The sequence below is a fragment of the Rhinolophus ferrumequinum genome, chromosome 10 (assembly GCF_004115265.2).
Source record: "Rhinolophus ferrumequinum isolate MPI-CBG mRhiFer1 chromosome 10, mRhiFer1_v1.p, whole genome shotgun sequence".
Lineage (NCBI taxonomy): Eukaryota > Metazoa > Chordata > Mammalia > Chiroptera > Rhinolophidae > Rhinolophus > Rhinolophus ferrumequinum.
The window spans coordinates 61,579,948-61,600,951 of NC_046293.1; the positions used below are offsets into that span (position 1 = coordinate 61,579,948).

General features: G+C 39.4%; 1 protein-coding gene and 1 pseudogene across 1 annotated transcript in view; both read left to right on the top strand.

Moving 5' to 3' along the window:
- Window positions 1-6,439: 6,439 nt before the first annotated feature.
- LOC117028844 (protein dpy-30 homolog) lies at window positions 6,440-11,934 on the top strand (annotated as a pseudogene).
- A 1,202-nt stretch (window positions 11,935-13,136) lies between these two features.
- The window catches only part of LOC117028916 (ras association domain-containing protein 3), a 68,108-nt gene continuing 60,240 nt past the window's right edge, over window positions 13,137-21,004 (top strand). The window contains exon 1 of the mRNA XM_033117752.1: window positions 13,137-13,395. Within this exon, the coding sequence (XP_032973643.1) occupies window positions 13,285-13,395 (111 nt within the window). The 5' untranslated portion in view covers window positions 13,137-13,284. The remainder of the gene's footprint in view (window positions 13,396-21,004) is intronic.

Here is a 21,004-nt window from a genome sequence, read left to right on the forward strand (position 1 = left end):
CTGAGACTCGGTTTCCCATCTGTGAAGTGGCAGTAATTACAAAGCCCTTGGGTGAAGCTGAGGTGACTCCATGAGAAAGTGCCTTGAGCATTTTAAAAAGGATGGCCCAAGACACAACAAGCTATTATTATTATACTCCTGTTGTTAATTTCTCCACGTAGAAACGCAGCTATCAACTGAAATATCTCTCAGTGACACCGTGAAGCTCTATCTTTTAAGATTCTTAAAGAGTTTTGGAAATGAAAGAATGCTAAGCGGTTTCTTCACAGGAGTTCAGATCTGGTCCCAGCTTTAAAACTATTTATTTTAAATAGTATAAGGGGGGTGGTGATTGTGTTCCAGTGGACGGTCACTATAAATAGAGATCATATGTTTCTTTCAAAATTTTTTATTATGAAATTTAACATGAGAATGAACAGTATAATGAATCCCAATATATCCATCACCAACATTCAACAGTTGTCAAGATTCCATTCCCTTTTCCTTCTTTTGCTCAAGCAGTTCCCAGATATCATGTCCCTTCATCCACACAAACTTCAAAGTATATTTCTAAAAAATATGAGCATAAAAAACAACGCCAGCATTATCACTTAATTACTTTATCTTATAATACACCTATAATAATTTCAAAACAACACAATTATAACACTAGTACAGTTTAAGATTACTTGATAATTATTTTATACTTAGAATATATACACTAAGGGACATACTGTCAAAATATTAGTTAAAGACATTCAGGACAATTGTTTTTCTTGGGTGTCTCTGATGCTAAATATTCAGTTAGTTTCACTTATTATTTTAATGTGTTTTCAATTAATAGGGATTGCTTTTCCCCCTTTTGATTAAGCTTAGATTTTAATTATATAAACATTCACATAATTCCAAAATCAAAACTATAGACCAAGATATGTTCCCGTAAGTTGGTGCTTCTATTCTCTGTTCCCCCTGGTTCCCTCCATCCCCCTAGAAGTAACTAATTGTTATTATTCCTAAGTTTATCTTTCTGTTGGTTGTTTAAAAAAATATTTTCCAAATACAAAACATACTACGAACCCTGTTCTGCACTATGTTCTTATTTTTATTTTTAAGGAGGGTGCTGCTCACAGTGGCCCATGCTGGGATCGAACCAGCAACCTCGATGTTATTAGCACCATGTTCTGACCAACTGAGCTAACTGGCCACCCCCTGCACTATTCTTTTTTAAATGATTTATCATAGAGATCATTCCAGTGCAGTGTGTTAAGATCGCTCTCATTTCTTTTTATGGCTACGTAGTATTCCATTTAACTAATTGCCCAATTGATGGATATTTGGGTTGTTACCATTTTTTAAATTATTATAAGTAATAAGTAATATACAATATATGTACTAATGTACTAATATATGTAGTAATAAGTAATATATGTACTATTATAAGTAATAGTACAGTCATAACCTTGACCATGAGACATTTTATATTTTTGCCAATGTGTCTTTGAAATTGTTTCCCACAAGAGGAAAGGCACGTGTAATTTCGCTAGATATTTTTAGATTATCCTCCCCTGGAGGTGAACCATTTTACATTCAAACAACTATATGCAGGAATGCCTGTTTCCCTGTAACCTCAGTAACAAAGTTGTCTAAGTTTTGGATTTTTGCCAGTTTGACAGAAAAGAGTGATGTCTTTTTATAAATTTTATTTGGGAATATTGGTCAACAGTGTGTTTCTCTAGGGCCCATCAGTTCCAAATTGTTGTCCTTCAATCTAGTGGAGGGTGCAGCTCACTAGCCTATGTGGGAATCGAACTGGCAACCTTGTCGTTCAGAGCTTGTGCTCTAACCAGCTGAGCCGCCTGGCCACCCAAAAGAGTAATATCTTTTAATGGTTTTACTTTGAACCTTTTTGTGTGTTTAAGGGCTATTTCCATTGTGTGTGTGTGTGTGTGTGTGTGAACTATATGATCTTTTCCTCATTTTTCTTTTGGGTTATGCCCTTCTTGAGGCTTAGGAGCGCTTTATGGATTATGGACATTTGTTGTTTATGACAAAATTTTCAAATACCTATTTCTAGTTTGTTAATTACCTTGCCTTCATTTTAAAAATCAAGGAATATTTATGTACAGTAGAATTCGACCTTTTTAGAGCACAGTTCAAGAAGATTTGACAATTGCGTACAATTGTGTCAACTACCATGCCCAGAGTCAAGATTTAGAAGTTTCTGCTATTTGCTTTTGACTCTACCTATTGTGTTCTATTTTGCCATGATTTTGTACTTATTTTTTTTAGCTACTACAGTGATGATTTAATGTAAACAGATTTCTTTCAACAAATACGATTGTCTTCTGTGTTTTAAACAAATATCGTACAGCCAGAATGTACATTCTACCCAGGGAGGTGAAGACACATATAACTAATAAAATACATCTTGTTTTTCTTAAAATAATTTCTAAATTTAGAAGTTCGAAGTAGAGAAGTTCCTATAGCAAAGGTGAATAGAACTACTCTTTTTCATTTGACGGGTTGTGGAGAAAGCAGTAAGCTGAAGAAGCAAAAAGGAATGTGGCAGCCTCTGAAAGACTTTTGATAATTTGGCTGTTTTCAATGTTTTGCCACCCGAAAATATGCCACTTTGGCAAAAGGATTATTTTAAGGTGAATAAAACTGAGGAAGAGCTGACTCAGGAAATGCTCTAAAACCAGAATATGTAAGTTTCCCTTTTGTAAAAGAAGTTTGCTTTTATAAAGGAAATGTTCATTTGTAAAGGTGCCCTCTTCCCCTATACCAGAAAGGAGAATGACTCTGGATATAGTAGTTTAACAAACCTTACAACCCTTATTTACCATATGTTTCCTAGTCACCTTCCCACAACCGACCCCCGCCACTGAAGGCCTAAACTCCCTTCTCCCCACTTTGATAAAACCATCTATTTGCTTCTTAGAGCTTTCACTCCTTTTCTATGAAATGTCCATATGCATATGGATTAAACCCTTTTCTCCTGTTAATCTCTTTTGCCAGATTAATTTATAAAGGCTCCAGATACTGGACCTAAGAAGACAGAGGGAAAAGTTTCTTCCTCCCCGACATTACCCAGATCCTTTGAATTTTTTGAGTTTAGTAGGAGATTGAATTGTGCCCGATTGTTTGTGACAACAGCAGTCAGTGCTAATAAAGGTCAAGGATTCGGTGTTATGTTTCCCAATGTCCACCCAGCACTCATCCTGGGCACTGTGAGTCCCTCACAAAACCACAGGAAGTTTCATAAGAGATGGTCAAGCATGTTTGTCTGCTTCTCTCAGTTGTGTTACAACACAGCCTCCCAGCCCCCAAAGCTCTTTTTTTTTTTTTCGGTCATTCCCTGCCTGGTAGTTCCCAAATTTCTGGCAGATAAAGTCTTAGCTCCTCAGCTGATGCATTTTTTTTTTTTTTAACGGAAGATTTTTTTTTTTTTAATTGGGGAATATTGGGGAACAGTGTGTTTCTCCAGGGCCCATCAGCTCGAAACCATTGTCCTTCAATGTAGTTGTGGAGGGTGCTGCTCAGCTCCAAGTCCAGTTGCTGTTTTCAATCTTGAGTTGCAGGGCGCGCAGCCCACCATCCCATGCGGGAACTGAACCAGCAACCTTGTTGTTGAGAGCTCACGCTCTAACCAACTGAGCCATCTGGCTGCCCTCGGCTTATATTTTAACAACACCTTGGCCCTCACTTCCTTGGTCAACCTTTCTTCTCGACTTCAAGTGTTTGATTCAGCACACAAATTGGCTCTGCTTAAGGTTTTGCTGGTAAACTCTCCTTTCCTCCCTGAACTCCTATTCTCTTCCTCTCTGCCCATCTCTGTTTTACAACTCACCAAATTGCTTCACATTTCCTGGTCTTTGGTTTATATTTTGACACATTCTTCATAGATTTGTTAATTGCCTGGTCACAGTCTGTCATTATTACGTAATTGTTCCATGGGGTATGTTTTCTCACCCACTATATTAAAAGCTTTTGGAGGGCAAGGAACCTATCTAACACTTCTTTTATACCTTCCCCAGGTTCCAGGTGCTATGCAAATAGTGAGGTCTCAATGGTACTTAATGCAACTACAGACTGAGAGTTGCAAAGCACCAAAGGAAAGCAAGGGAACTTTTAACTCTTTGCTAGAAATCTCTTCGTCAGCAATTCTTCTCTTCTTTGAGATGGACAGTTTATGCTGCCCAGTTTAAGCTGCCCCTAGGACTTCTTCCATAGACATTCTGAAGCCACCATTAGGTTTCTATTTGTATTTATTAAGAAACATCTGAATCTCCCTGGAATGCCTTTCCTGAACAAGAAAGCATTTCTGTTTACCTAAAGATGTCAGGTTTCAATGTATATATACCTTGGGCTCTGGGTACAGGTTTTATTTATTGATTAACAGTCATCAGATCTCTGCCTTGTGTTTGTGGTAAATGTTCCATATTTAGCACTCTCTCTTTCTCCATTCCTCCTTTCCCCTCTTCAAGCCCCCTGAGATTATTTAAATCTCAAGCAAAAATTGTATAAAAATGTCCTTTTATTCTTCATAGGTTACAAAATGAACATGTCTAAAGTGGGGGCACCACTTGATAAGGGGGCCCAGCAGTGGACGGTGGTGCCTCACTTTGAGGCCAGCATTAATCCCCCAGTTACAGCTCTGCTTTTAGGGGCTCCTGCAAGAGAGAACGCTGACGTGAATGGGCCATAAAAACGGTGGCTAGTTCATGGCAAAATGAGTGCAGGTTCTCCCTATGCCTATTAAAAATAAGGCATCGGGAGCTAAAAGCCCTTAGCAGAACAGTGTGTGTGAGTGTGTGTGTGTGTGTGTGTGTGTGTGTGTGTGTGTGTGTAGGGGTTATACAAGGACTGATCAAAATAAGTATTGGGAAGTTCAATGTCCTTGTCAATTGAATAAAAACAATCCTCTCTCATTTAAAACCTTCAAATAGGAAATATCTCCCACACAAATACACTCTATTATAATGCACTTCAAATCAATTCACTGCATATCATTTCTGATGGCCAGAAACCTGTTTTTTCTCTGAGGCAGTCTGACTCTACTCTCAGCCCATGGGTTGAGCTCAAAAGGTAGCAGAGTACTGTGGTTACAAGGGTGAATTTAGAAACTAAGTGGGCTTCATTATGGGGTAGCTGTAATGGTTGCTCCATATTTCTCTTTCATTGGGAAAATGAGGGCTGTTTTGAGGGTTAAATGAGTTAATATAGACCAAGCACTTAGAATAGTTCCTGGCCCGTAGAAAGAGCTCAGTAAATGTTCAATGAATTTATTTATTTTTTTTCCCTTATCTGAGGGAGCCTCTTTAGGAATAATATCTTGGAAATTAAAAAACACAACACCAGTTGCTTCAGCTTTTTTTCCTATAGGATTTCTTTCATTGGACATGAATAAACTAGTACTTTAATGAAGGCAAACAACGTGTGTTTACTCAACAAAATTTCCAACTATTTGAGGAACAACCCACCTAATTAAGCTTTAGTTTCAAATGCCCTTTGGAAATAAGTCCTGTGTCTTTGCCAGAATGACTCAATGTTTTGTTTGGGTTTTATGAAAGAAGCTAGAGTTCTCTACTGTTTTTCTTCACTATGTATACATCCATCTTTTTATCTTGGCTTAGAATACAAATTTTTAAATGTAGTTAATAGTCGGGGGAAATTACCAGTGAACGCCTTAGAGCCCAGTGGTTTTGTGTGGTGTTAGATTTTTCAAATTTAGGAAGTTATAACTTAAATACAAGTTTTATTGTTATTATATTTGGTTTTTCAATCTAAAACTGATTTTTGATCATTGTCTGTTTAGATTTCCATGAAAAACAAATTTTTAGACATAGAAGTGCTAAGTTTTTTTCCTCCTGTCTTCACAATCTTCTTTTAATACCATTGCAACCCCCCATAGTGCCTAAAGGATCACATTAGATTTTTATCCATCTCGATCTTATTAAAACTATTCTAGAAGTTATTGCTATTGTAAAATACAACATTTAAAAAAATTGTTAGTGAGAGAGTCTGTTTTACTATCACAACTTAGGTTTCAAATGTTTTAGGGTTGCGGCTTCCTATTCTTATTCCATAATCTATGAAGTTCATTGTGGTGTTAAGATCGAATTGTTAAAAAAAAAAAAAAAACTGCAGTTATTATGTGTCCTTTTGTTTCCTTTTAATTTTATAAAATTAAGAAACATTCTTGGCATACAAAAAATACAGAAATTACAATTTAAAAATTCTGCAACACCCAGATAAAATACACATTAACATTTTGCCATATTGGCTTTCATCTTTTTAATAAAATGCCATTCTTCGTCTACCCTTCACTCTCCCACATTTGGGGTGTAGCCTTCCCATCTCTTTTATTTCTTTATCTTTTAAAGGAGATAAGTAATTACTGTGTGATGAGAGTTAATGCTAATGTCAAGGGCTTTGAGGGTCTGAGATAGAAGGCGACATGATTAAGTATCATAATGACGAAGAACTTTTTCATCAGATTATGTGCTTTCTGTTGGCCAGTTCTCATCAGAGTAATGAGGACATGCAGAAGCTTAAGATGAAATCTACTTGGACACAGACACGAAACTATGGGGTTCGTGTAATTCTCACACCAGGTAGCATCCCCTGCCTGAACTATTTCGGCTCATTCCAGTAGGTCCTAGATATGTTGGATCGAGAAATCTAGTGATGGGAAAGACCATTTGTTTTTCTCCTCCACCTTATCCTATACACCTGGGTAACCTCCGGGCTCATAAGTAGCATATGACTGAGGATGTGCTCCAACATGGAAATATTATCCTTATATGTAATCATATCATTTTATTTGATTTAATCCCTGTAAGCACCCTTCAAAGTAAGCACTATTATCCCCCATTTTTTCCAGATGTGAAACTGAGACTTAACTAGATGAGACAATTTGCTATGGGTCACACCATTTTACCTGCATTTCAACACCGGCAGTCTGATTTCCAAGCCCACCTACCTAACCACCAAATACACTGCCTCTAGTGATATTGTTTATTTCTGTTGTTATCATGAACGAAATGACCAGAGTGATGAACGAAGTGACCAGAGTCAATGCCACAGGCACTGTTTCTGTCAAAACAGAAAAGGCAGATTGTACCAGTGTAGCATCCTCTAAGTACAGTTCCGAAGTGACCAACTTTTATCATCTCTGAGTCAAAATTTTTCAGAGAAATTTTAGCACATCTTTTTTCTTTTCTAAAGTCGTTTTAAAGACCAACCCTTTGGGATAGGTTCTGTTTGTTTAAATGTGAGAGAATGCCCTTTCTAAATTATTTTCAGGGGAAACAATTCAGTTATTTTGAAAATCTTATTTCTGATTTTCTCTGTGTCTTTGTTGATTCTACCCGATGTTGATGGAGGAGAAGAGAACATGGCAGAAATATGAGGAGAGGGAGTTTTCCAGCAGAAAAATGAATGAATGAATGAAGAATGAATGAATGGAATATATCAGTTAGGATGATATGGGCTGACTGAACTGGCTTAAACAATAAAGAAAATACGTCACATGACAAGGAGTCCTAGTTAGGGCTGCTCCAAAGTTGGTTAATTCAAGGACCCAGGCCTGTTCTTTGTTTGCATTATCATGCTTTGCCATCTTTAGCCTGTTAGTTTTGTCCATAAAATGGCTACAGAATTCCCAGGTACCACATTCAGGCATGACAAGGTCCAGTGGAAAAGAAAAGTTTTTTTTTGTGAGTCTCTTCAAGGTGAGGAAATTTTCCCCAAAAGCCACGCAGCAGACTCTCCCTTAGGTCTCACTGTCTCAGCAGCCAGGTCTGTGACACCTCTTCACGCCGAAAGCAATGCCGGGCAAAGGTCATGGGACCGCTGCAACCTACTGAAAATCAGGCCTTACTGCCGGGATTGGACTCCTTCCCCGAGAGGGGGGATTCCCGAACAATGTCCTTGTTTGGTTAACAAGGAAGTGGGTGATGGATGTTGAGTATGCAACACAGTCTAATATTTTGGGCAATAAAACCTAATATTTCCTTGGTCCTAATTTACACTAAGGGCTTTACATGGACTCTCTTCCTTAATTCTTGAAATAATGAGGGTAAAATGGGACATTATTATTTCCATCTTACTCATGATGAACCTGAGGCACAGAGAAGCTGATTAAATTGTTAAAGGTCACAAAAAAAATAAGTGACAGTGTTATCATTCAAACTCAGGTCTGCCTCACTTCCAAAGCCATTTTTTTCCCATATGACATAGATATTAAAGTAACAGTTGCTGTTAATGTGACCTTTTTTAAAAAGTAAATCTCCCTGATAAATTGTCTTATTTCCTAGCACATCTTAAGACTATTACCTATGATTATAGTTACACAAATGTAATCATAGTATGCATGTTGTTTTATGACGTGCTTTAAAAAATACTTGCCAATCTCATGAGTGAAAAATGTACCTTGTTTTCACTTGCTACAGTTTTCATAAGCCTTAATAGTCTATTCTCTACTGAGCAACCAAGGAGGTCCTTTAAAAATGTAAGTCAAATCATGTCATTCCTCTGCTCAAAATTTCCAGTGGTTTCTCATCTCAGAGTAAAAACCAAAATCAAAGCCCCTATAATTGCTTTTGAGGCATTGTAAGAACAGTAACCTCTCTGTCCCTGTTACCTTTCTGATAACTCCTACTACTCTCTTTTCCACTTATCTACTTCAGACACGCTGGCTTCTTTGTTCTTATTTTAATGTAATAGCACACTCCTGCCTCAGGGCCTTTGCACTTGCTATTCTCTCTGCCTGAAATGCTTTTCCCAAGGATATCTGTGTGGTCAGCACCCTTACTTTCTACACATCTTTGCTGAAAAGTGACCTTCTCAGTGAGAGCTTCAATAACCAATCTATATAAAAGCTTTTTATCTTTCTCCCATGATTTATGTGAGAGTATTTATTACCTTCTAACATACTATATAATTAATTCTTTTATTCATTTTGCCTGTCTCCCTCCAACCCACACTAATATGTATGCTCTACTAGAACAAGGATTTTTGCCTGTTTTGTCCAGTTGATGTATCCTTTGTGCTAAGATCAGCGTCTGACAGATAGTATATGCTCATTTTGTTGACTGCGTGAATGTTTTAATATATAAACGACTGCTAAGTTATTTATATTTCTCCTTTTATGAACTGATTGTCATAACCTTTGGTTACCTTTCTATCAGGTGTTCAAAGTTGTTATTGATTTGTAAGAACTTTTTACATTTTAAGGATATCGATTATATGGCAAATGTTTCCCCCAGCTTTCCCCCCATCTTTTATTATTGTGTGTAGGTGTGTGAGTGTGTTAAAAATATTTAAACTTTTGCAGTCAAATCTAGAAATATTTTCCTTTGTCATATTGTGTTTTATTAGGACAAATTAACAAAAGGAAAATTTTACTTCTAAATATATTTAGTCAAAGGGTGAGCAGTACCAATTTTTTTTCTACATTTATTAGAGTTTCTACTACTTGTGGACACATATAGTACTTAAAGAATACGACTAATGATTTAACTTTTTGATATATAATCGCATTTATACAATTATTTTTCTCCTGAGTGGTTTCTCTGGTGAGCAAGAAGGGTAATCTGTTACTACAGCCTCTCCTTCTACATTAATTTAAGGGAAACGATTTGATGTACAGGATGATTAATTAAACTTACAAAACATTAGTGTTTATAATATTTGCATATATTTATTAAGTTTTAAATATTTCCCCATTTAAATAAAAAGTTACTAGGCTGTAAATCTAAATCATTAGGCTCTCGTGTCATTGGAACATTTATGATAATAGAGCCACTTCTAAATTCTATTCTGTATTTGACAATAAGTCCTTTCAAAGCTGAACTTGGTTGCATACATTTATTTATTCCACCCCCTTCCCTGAATTTTAAATGTTAAAAATGTTTAGTTGCTGAATGTGACATTTTGAATTTTTACAGACAAATACTAATTTCATGAACCAAATTTTAAATTCATATTTTAAAATCAAGAATACTATCATAAAAATATAGAAATATGATTATGATCCTTCTTTTAGAAAACAGAATGCCAATTCTTCCTTTCTTCAGTTTTTGTTTTTTGTTGTTTAACGGCAGTGCTTCTTCTTCATTATTCAATTATGCCTTTTTGTTATAAACAATTCTGATGGTGTGCTGATAGATATGAAAATTAATTCTGCCTTTGGAACCTAAAAATAATACCATGAAAAATACTTTTTGTGGTATGGTGGATCATAAAGCACTTTAATGTATTTTTCTTTCTAATATTTTTCTTCAGAGTATTCAGAAACTGTTCGAAATAATTCTACATGTACAATAAAACAAGTTACTTAAATTCTTTAACCTATGCATGGCTCTTAAATTGGAGTCTTTAATAAGGATTATGTTAATTAATGACAACCAAATAACAAAACTCTGTCATGAAGTAAATAAATTGTCTTATACCCTTACATTAGGTTATGTGCATGGCACACATAGCAATTTGACTGGGCAATTATTCAGTAGCTCTGTGGCTAGTGTGGGGGAGGGAAAATAATTTTCCTTTACCCTTCTAAATTCTTCTGGCTGGACTAATAATCAAATTAACATGAGACAGATTAACAGGAGTGTATGACCAAATTTATTACATAGGTACATACGGAGGTTCCATGAGAATATGGGAACCCAGAACAGACTGGGCAGTTTATATGTCATCTTGAGCTAAGGAGAAGGGGGAATTGTGGTTTGGGACTTCAAAGGGGAGGAAGGCACTTCACATGGAGATGGAAAAGCAAATGTTTGGTAAAATAGTGTTTACTGGGGCATCTTTAACAATGGGACACAGAGAAGACCTTGCTCAAAGGGGCCTTGAATATTTTTAGGCAGTTGGGGGGAAGGTCGAAAGTTTTTCCCAGTCATTTTTTAAAATTACCAGCTTAAAATAGTATCTAAAAAAGAGCTATTTTGGGGTGGCAAACCTTGCTTCCCCTCACTAGGAAGAAGGCTTTAATTTTGCAGGATCTTTAAAATGGGCTGCAATTGCCATGCCTGCCTCATGGAGTTGTGAATCACTTGTGATTAAGAGAAGTTTACAAACTGGACGTGTGAGTAAGCCTGAAGGAAGGGAGAGCAGGTTTGCAAGCCTTCTTTCTGCTGGGGATCGGATGACTTCTGAGTCAATTCCCTCCTTCCCATCATCTCCGGTCCAGCTCTCCCTCCCACTAGTCCACAAAGAACCATGTGACCAGGGACGAAGCAGAGGACCTAGAAGGGTATCTGAAGAACTTTATGTAAGAATGGGCCCAGGCCTGCCACCTCCAGCTACCAATGAGCACCAAATAGTACTATCTACCTATCTACCAGAGTTGTTTTGAGGATTAGAGATAATGCAAGAAACTTTAGGTTATAAAGGATGAAAATTCTGTTTCCTAATCCCTCTTCCCTTCCTAATGAAACCTCTCCTGAAGTCTGCTTACCATAGCAGTGCTGAAGCTTCAAAACAACCACCCTTCCACGGCGGACGCGGTTTGTGTGGGAGTTGGTGATGCGGGGCGAAAGCTCTTAGGAATGGACGGCTGGGGAGTGGACTGGTATCCAGAAACTGTGACTAGCAGGGTCTGCCGTGGAGCCAGAGCAGATGCAAGCAGGACAGACGCAGGTTGTAGAAAGTCCTCATTCTGAGGACCGTCTCAGGCCTCACAGATAATGTCGAGAGAATAGTAGAAAATGAGATCAATGCAGAAAAGTTATCAAAACAGAAAGTGTATCTCCAGTCTGCCAACTCGTGCCTACCTGGATCACAGTTGTGCCTATCTTATTACAGGGACTTGCTGTGCTTGCGAAGGAAAGACCACCAAATCCCATTGAATTCCTAGCAGCATACCGTTTGAAACACAAGACACAGTTTGACTTATTGGGAAGAACAGAAACATTTGGTTTCTACATGATTAAGTGGCAGCTTTAATTGCCGCGATTCCTCCCTCCCGTCCCCCCTTGAAGTACAAAAACCTTCAGGACAAGAACTCATTACTGGAGTTGCAGAAGAAAACAAATTTCCTTATTTTGATTTAATCACCATATTTATTTAATTAGTGCATTCTGTGCAATTTTTTTCTCATATTGTCTTTAACTTTGTTTTTAAAATGAACTTCAAAATAAAGTTAAAACGTCCAAAAAACAAAAACACAACCTCCTTTCAGTCAGGATCTCCGCAAGGAAATTAGTGTGATTTAAATAAATTGAATAACAGCAAGGTATAAATGACTGGTACCCATAGGTGGCTTGGAGGAAAAATTTGCCTTCTTTATTTATTTTTTTTGGTAGGCGATAAAAAGAATTCCCTGAACCCTTCACCCCGTCACTGAAACCTTGCCTTGTCGGTTTAAAGCAGATTGTGGAAGAGGGCATTTAAAAAGCACGTTTAATAAGTACTCGAATTATAGATCTAGTTCACCCCCGCCCCCTCTTTGAACCAAGTGGCCTCTACGATCATAATGACCTTGGCTGTCCTTATCTGGGAATGAAGCCTCGCTAGAGAGAAGGGCGATAGCGAAAGACCGAAGCGCAACAGAATTAACAGGATGTTTTCATTTGAATAAACTCAACACAGTTGTTACCTCCCCAATCGTCTCCGCTAACTTTTAACCCTCCTGGAGGGGCGAGCTGCCGGGGTTCTGTACGCGGCGATACCGCTGCAGGACGCCGGAGGATCTGGGGACCCCTTGGCCAGGCGTTCTCCATAGCCACCCGCTGGATCCCGGGAAGGGGCGAGCAGTGTGGTGACAACGGAGAAAGTTCCCTGCTGTACTCCGGCCCTCCCCCAAACCCGAGCTATCAGAACAGGGGGCGGGTGGACTAATCACAGAAGAATTGGCAGTTTCCGGGAGGTTGGGGAAGCCACCCCCGGTGAACACAAGCCCCACCAGACGCAGTCATTGAACCCGGCTTTCCCGGTTCGACCAGCGCTGTAACCCAAGAGCAGCGCGCCAGGAGCGGCGGGTGGCCCGCCCCCACCTGCGGCCGCGCGGGGGCGTGTCCGGAGCCCCACCAGGAGGGGCGGGGGCGGGGCGGGGGCGGGGCCCGGGAGGCGGGGTCGCTAGCTTCTCCGAGGCTCCAGACGCGCCCGGAGCCCGACGGGGAGGCGGCGGGAGGGGTCGGGATCGCTGGATTGACCGGCGGTCGCAGCTGCAGCAGGACGGCCCGCAGGCGGCTCGGGGCCGCGCGCCGGGAACCTCGCGGGGCTGGCGGGCGTGGCACCCCCTGCCTGGCCGCCTGCGCCCCGGGGAGGCGGCCCGCGCGTGACGGGACCAGCAGCATGAGCAGCGGCTACAGCAGCCTGGAGGAGGACTCTGAGGACTTCTTCTTCACCGCCAGGACCTCCTTCTTTAGGAGAGCGCCCCAGGGCAAGCCCCGTGCCGGCCAGCAAGTGAGTGGTGCGCGCGGCAGGACCCCCGACGCCACGTGTCTCGGTGGGGAGAGGATGCTCGCCGGGAAGAAGTGGCTTCTCTGCCTTTGTGGATCCCAGGGTCGTGCCTTGAGCTTGTGCCTCTGGGCGTGCAGGAGTGCAGTGGGGGCGTCCCGGGCGAGGGAAGGAGAAGGAAGGGCGGGGAGGCTGAGGGCTGGCTCCTGCCTTCCGCGCCAGATGGCCTCTGCGGCTCCGCCTCGGGCAGCCGACTGCGGGGGAGCTGTTCTGGGCGAGGAGGCGTCCCCGGGCCACTCCCGGCGTTTCCCCTGCGCCCCGGAACGCCCTTCATGCCCCCGCAGAGTCAACGGTTGGGTGCTCGCGCTGGCTGTCTCTTGGCCTCAGTGGCCTGTGGCCCTCTTAGCGGCTTGGTGGGCTGTGTGATAGCCAGGGGTGGCGGTGGTGACCCGGCCTCTCCTACCTTCCTGGTCCAGGCACCGGGTGTGTGTGTGTGTGTGTGTGTGTGTGCGCGCGCGCGCGTATGTGTATGTGTGTGTGGCGCCGAGAGAAACTCGGGGCCTGACAATAGTAGGCGCTCACTAAAGTCTTTGTTGAGGGAGTCCAAGTTGTGCGTTTCCTGTAAAGTCAAGTTTATAGGTACCTCTAAGGTTTTGCAAACAAGTTCCGGTACTAGGTAAATACTAGCAGGCGAGAACCGAGCCTTAGGCCGGTTTTTTTCCTTTTTTGGAGGAAGCATGCCGTGAGAAGCGTGACTTTGGAAAAGATGGGAAGGGAAGTTGGGCCAGTTTCACCGGCCATAACCGTGTTTTTCTGAGAGGCTTTCCCCAAACGGGGCACTTGGGCTGGCGGCCTCCTGATCCTGGAGCCACACCAGGAAGTCCTGCCAACCCAGCCAGGCTCACATCAGATTAGAGGAGGCTGTAATGGAACACATTGGTTGCTCTTAAAAAAAAGAAAAAGAAAAAACCGAGGCGTGCACCAAACATTACTGTCAGACTTAGTGCTGGAGACTCGAAGCAAGGAAAATCGTTCATGGCCGGATGATGAGTTATGGGCGGGAACGGGACAGAGTAATGTGCTAGGGTTTCCTTGCCAGACCTCTTAAGTTTCTTTAACCACTTTCTGAGGTCAAATTTCTTTTTATGATTCGGAAGTTCTAGTTTTTTAAATCTCCTAACTCCCAAACCAGAAGAAGGGGGAGGGGCTGGTAAAGGGCAAGAGTGAAGTCAGGTACCCTTAATCAGTAGCAGGTGATCCTGAGTGAAGTCGTTCCTCTCTTTATTGTTTCCAAGTTTTAAGACCACGCTGTTTACTAGTCACTTTGAGTGATGTCCTTAGTCGTCTGGGGCTGCTGTAATAAATACCATGGATTAGGTGACTTAAATATTTATCTCTCACAGTTCTGGAGAATGGCAGTGGGAGATCTGGGTGCCTTCATGGTTGGGTTCTGGTGAGGACCCCTTCCTGGACTTCTTGGCCTGTCGAAAGCTGACTTCTTGCAGTTCCCTCACATGGAGTGAGGGCTGCCTCTCTTCCTCTTATGATAACACTAATCCCATCATGGGGGCCACCCTCATGACCTAATTACCTCCCAAAGTTCTCCTCTCCAAATACTATCACATTAGAAATTCACCATATGAATTTTGAGGGGTCACAAGCATTCAGTCTGTAGCAAGTGAGCTCTTATTATTTTCAGTAGAGGGCATTCTAATGGTCAGAGTTTGCTGTGAAGTTTGGAAATCAGAGATACCCACCTTCTCCCATCCGTTATGGAAGAAGTGCATTTCCCTATGCTTTTTTCACTTTGCTTTTCTCTTTCTTTCTTGGCCCCTCCTTTTTTCCCCTTCTCTACTTTGTATTTTCTCCTTCCACTTACGTTTGCTCTCACCATTTGACACTTTACTAGAGGTTGTTAGAGACGGTTGTGCTGGTTTGAAGTCTATTCCAGAGGTGGCTAGTAATCTCCAGAAAACTTGTTGGTTCTTGGATTCTCTAGGTGTGAAATGCTCCATGAAAAGGACCAAGTATCCAGGTTGGAATGGTAGGAGAATGCTTTAGTGCTTTAAAACGTAAAAACATCCTTTTTTTTTTTTTGGGTTTATACACATACAGTGTTTGTGTTATACTCATGAATTTATGTAACATTTATCTAGAATATATATTATACTCATAATGTTACTTATTTAACATTTAGAATTCCTCCAACATTAATATGGGTATGTGCTGAAAATCAGGATAGTAAGACCTAGTTCTTTGCTTGAAGAGCTTAATAGGTGTCTTCTGAAGTTTTATTGCCTCTGTATTTCCTTTTCTAACATAACACATGCAGAGTGCTGAGTTATAGGATTTATTTGCCAGGTGGAGAGAATGTTCTAAACTCTGAATTTTAGTGGGTATTTTAGTTTGTTTAAAAGAATTGATTGAATCTATTAAATTCCTGATAAGATTTGTGAGTTAAGTAAAATTTATAAATATAAAGCAAGACACTCTTAATATAGAACATTTTCAACCTAAGGTTATATAAACCTTTTTCATTTTAGTATGCTGGTGATTATAAGAATAAGGTAAGCTCTCTGACATAAAGTGTAGTAGTGAAATTTAGCTTTAGAGCGGTGGAAAGAGAGGTGTTGCCATAAGGATCTATTATTGATAATAGTGATTTTTTTTTTTTTTTTTTTTGCTGCTGAACCACCTGGTGGAAAAGCCAGGAAAATGTAGTTTCTAGAACTCTTGAAAATACCCAGAGAAAGCTAGATGTTTGTGGTAAATGCAGGATGGGGACAAAGGGGAAAGGGGAGAGCAATGTCTTTTCTTCTCTTGCCAGGCAAAGGAACGTATGTAGCCCAACCTTTTCTATCTCCAACAATAACAAAAATTTTACAGATATAAAGCAACTTGTTATCGTGTTGTTATTTTATGTTAGTACCCTCTTTTTTTAAGAAACAAAAAGGGTTAAAAACTTGTGTGGAGGTTACAAAGGGAATGAACACATGGCCTGTTTGTGGCAGTTTGAATGTCTTGTTCATTGCTATATCCGAAGGGCTCAGGTCAGTATTACCAGTCAGTCACACAGGGGTTGGTCCTTGAATAAATACAGTATTAGTTGAATGAATGAATGAATGAACGCTTTCCTTGTTTGATGCTAGTTGGCTCTTTACAGGGTATTAAATTGTACCCTATCTTATGATTCTCCCAAGAACCCTCTGGAGCATTAACCTAATGAAAGGTTAAGTGATGCGACTTGGGCCACACTTGGGAAAGGCTGGAACTCCAGTTTTCTGACACAAATTCTACTTTCCTTTTTGTTACTTCTTGGCTATAACATAATTTAAAAATTTGATTTTCCATTCGCAAATGTGGACATCTATAATTTAGGAGATTCTTAAAATGTTGATCCTCCCCTTTTCTGCATATGTCTTCATCACAGTGTTCATAATTTCATATTTATGGGTTCACTATATTGTTATTTCAAGCAGAACCAAGAATGTGGGCAGTTCTGTGACTCATAATTCTCCTTTACTGATTTTCCAACAAAATCAAACTACCTGTAAATACAGGACACACCATTTAGATTTCCAAGAGTAGAAATTGGCTCAAATTATTAATCTGTCGGAGCACATCTTGTCCCACATCTAAAGTGATCACTTTTTTCCCTGAGCCTTAGGTAGTTAATAGGAATTAGGAAATGAGACACTTGTTTTTGCTTTAGAAGTAGAATAGTCAAGAGGTCTTGAAAAACCTGAAATTGTCTTCTGAACCACTCATACTTTTTGAAAACTTATACTGAAGAATTGTTCAATAAGGCAAGTCTGTGTGAGACTCCACATAATAGGCCTGAAGTTTGCCCTGTGAGTTCTCTCCTTATTATAATTTAAATATTTTTATGACTCTTTATTTGGTACTGTCTTATTGCTAGAATCAACAGCAGTAATGAGTTACACTACTCTATTCATTGTTTCCATTAGAAGTTTTGGTGATAGAGCCCTGGGGGCAAAAGAATAACAGTTTACAACATCAAAAGCATTTTGCCTATACTAACATTTTACACTAACTTTTTAATCCCTATATTGTTATTATCATTTTTAAATTTCTGATTTTATTTTTTTGGGTCCTCTCTCTTTTTTCTTACTGAGTCTGGTTAAAGGTTTATCAATTTTGTTTATCTTTTCGAAGAACCAGCTCTTGGTTTCATTGATCTTTTGTGTTGTTTTTGAAACTTGTTTATTTCCACTCTGATATTTATTATTTACTTCCATCTACTCATTGTGGGCTCTGTTTGTTCTTTTTCTAGTTCCTTTAGATGTAACGATAGATTGTTTGAGATTTTTCTTGTTTCTTGTTTCTTTCGTTGTTTCTTGTATTGCTATAAATTTCCCTCCTAGAGTTGCTTTGGCTGTGTCCCATAGATTTTGGGTCATTGTGTTTTCATTTTCATGTGTCTCAAGGTATCTTTTGATTTCTTCCTTAATCTCATTGTTAACCCATTCATCGTTAACCCATTCATGTTATTTAGCCTCCATGTGTTTGTGTGTTTTTCAGTTTTCTTCTTGTAATTGATTTCTAGTTTTCACACCACTGTGATTAGAGAAGATGCTTGATATGATTTCAGTCTTCTTAAATTTGATGAGACTTGTTTTGTGGACTAACATGTGGTCTATCCAGGAAAAAGTTCCATGTGCACTTGAGAAGAATGTATATTCTGCTGTTTTGGGGGTGAAATGTTCTAAAAATATCAATTAAGTCCATCTGGTTTAATGTGTCATTTATTTATTTATTTATTTATTTATTTATTTATTTATTTATTACTTTTTTTTTAAATGAAAATTTATTGGGGTGAAAATTGTTAGTAAAGTTACATAGATTTCAGGTGTACAATTCTGTAATACATCATCTATATTTCACATTATGTGTTCACCACCCAGAGTCAGTTCTCCTTCCATCACCATATATATTTGACCCCATTTATCCTCTTTTAGATAATGTGTCATTTAAGGCCACTGTTTCCTTGTTCATCTTCTGTCTGGATGATCTATCCATTGATGTCAATGGGGTGTTAAAGTCCCCTGCTATTACTGTATTACTGTTGCTCTCTCCCTTTATGTCCGTCAGTATTTGCTTTATATATTTAGGTCCTCCTATGTTGGGTGCATAAATGTTTACAAGGTTTATATCCTCTTGTTGGGTTGATTCCTTTATTATTATGAAATGTCTTTCTTTGTGTTTTGTTACAGCCTTTGTTTTAAAGTCTATTTTGTCTGATTTAAGTATTGCTACGCCAGCTTTTTTTGTTTGCATGAAATATCTTTTGCATGAAATATCTGTGCGTGTCTTTCAGCCTGAAGTGGGTTAATCCCTATATTATTGAACGTAAACATTCCCCCCCAGTCCTTTTGCCTGATGCACGGTGATTTGCACATCTCGTCTCCGTGTCTGATATATTTTGCTCTTACACAGTATTAATCCATTGGAATTTTGTGTTTGTGTGAGCAGGACTCACAAAGACTCATTCCATTAACTGAATTTCAAAAGAAAATTAGTCACCAGTGTCATATATGCTCCTGTATGAACAATATACTCTTTACTCCATTTTTTCTTCTGGGTAACTTGGAAGATTTGAAATTATTTGGAAAGCAGTGACAGAAAGCATTTATGAAAAGAAAAGCTAAAAATATCCAGTAATGTGGTTATTCTTTTTAGACTTCCTTTGGCGGTCAGTGCATGTCATAACTGTAAACATTCATTTTCTGGAAGAAAAAAACGAGGCTGACCAAATGCTTTGTACTGTGACGGGATCATCAACTCTTAGCCTTGAGCAGCAGCTCGTGCTTACCCCCAACTTCCCACATAAGTGGCTGTCATTTGATAAAGTCCCCAGTTTGAGGCTTGCTTTTCACTTCGAATTTGTCCCAGGGCCATTAGCTGGTCAGCCCCTCTTCGGAAGGGATGGTGAAGAGACCTTATAGGATATATGGTAAATACATGCAGAGGAGCTGCTCTTATGTGACATGTCTTAGCTAACTTAGCCTGTTGTGTCCTTGTCTCATTGAAGAGCTAACATACATTGCCTAGTACTAGGTTTTATTCTGGCTAAGCCAACATTGCCTGTATTAACAAGGCCCAGCTCTCTGATGCAACTACTTTTAAATAACAGTATGTAATTAGGTCTCTAGTCAGCCTTCTCTTGGTTCCTTTCAAGATCCAAATTATTCCTTGTTTTAAAACCTGGGCCTGAAATTGCTTCCCTCAGTCACATGTCAACTTCCATGACACCTTCTCAGAGAAGTCTTCCAAAGTAGGTACCCCTTGCCTCTGAATGCCCTCTGCTCTTTTCCTTCATAGCAATAATTACAGTTTGTTGTTATATTTTCTTTAATGAGGATTGAGACTAGCATGTTTACCAACACATAAAATAAATGCTTTCACTTAGTAGGCAAATGAAAGACTACTTTTTATGGATGGCTATCTCAGTACTCTTTAATTTCCCTTTATAGTGCACAAGTGTACATAATTTTTTGCCCTCTCCCAACTAGACCGTAAACTACACTATCGTAAAAGTGGACAATATTGGTGATGTCTATTATTACTAGTTAGATATAAGTCACTTTACATATTTTCCCCTTATTTTAAGAAAGCTCGTCATTCATTAATGCATTCAATAATTTATCGAGTGCTTACTATGTGCTGCTCACATGTAGGCTTGGCTCTGGGATAGAGCAGTGAACAAAATTAAGTTCGTAGCCTCATTTAGTAATATGGTTTAAAAGGTTATCAAATAGACAAATTAAAACCTCTCTCCAATTTTCCTGTAAAGAGCTGTTCCTTTAGTATAAAGGAAGCTTTTAACCATTCACAGTTTTTCAGGAGCACGTCTGTTGTGTAAAGTGTGGTATGGAAATGTTGACTGAGAAGTGTATCCCTGAAAAACTAGTCACGTTTCCCTGTTGATACTTGTCCTGAAATTGTGGGTGACGGTGTTCCAACAGAAACATAATCGTGTTCAGGATATAAAATGCATTACACAGAGTTAATGACTCTAACCAGAGTTCGCCAACTTCTTGAATGAGGTTAATTTTCCAGGTTTCTCTTAATAGTTCAGTTGCTTCTGGTTTGGCTATCAGTGGCTAGTTAAATGGTTGTTGTTTATGTGTTAATTTTTTTTCTTTTCTCATTTCTAAATGGAGAAGGCTAGAGATGCACTAAGAAGTATGTCAAATCTCATAAAACATGATTAAAATGTGAAATACATGTAAAAATGTTACAGGTGACTCTGAAATAGAAGTGAGTATCATTCTAAAACTGTACTGTCCAGTACGGTACCGTGTTTCCCCGAGAATACGACCTAGCTGGACCATCAGCTCTAATGTGTCTTTTGGAGCAAAAATTAATATAATACCGATATTATGTTGTGTTATGTTATGTTATACCCGGTCTTATATTAATTTTGCTCCAAAAGACGCATTAGAGCTGATGGTCCAGCTAGGTCTTATTTTGGGGGAAGCACAGTAGCCACCAGCCACACACGGTGACCGCACACTTGAGGTGTGACCCGCCAGAATGGACTAGTGTGCTGTTAGTCTGAAATGCACACTGGATTTCCAAGACAAAGGAAAGA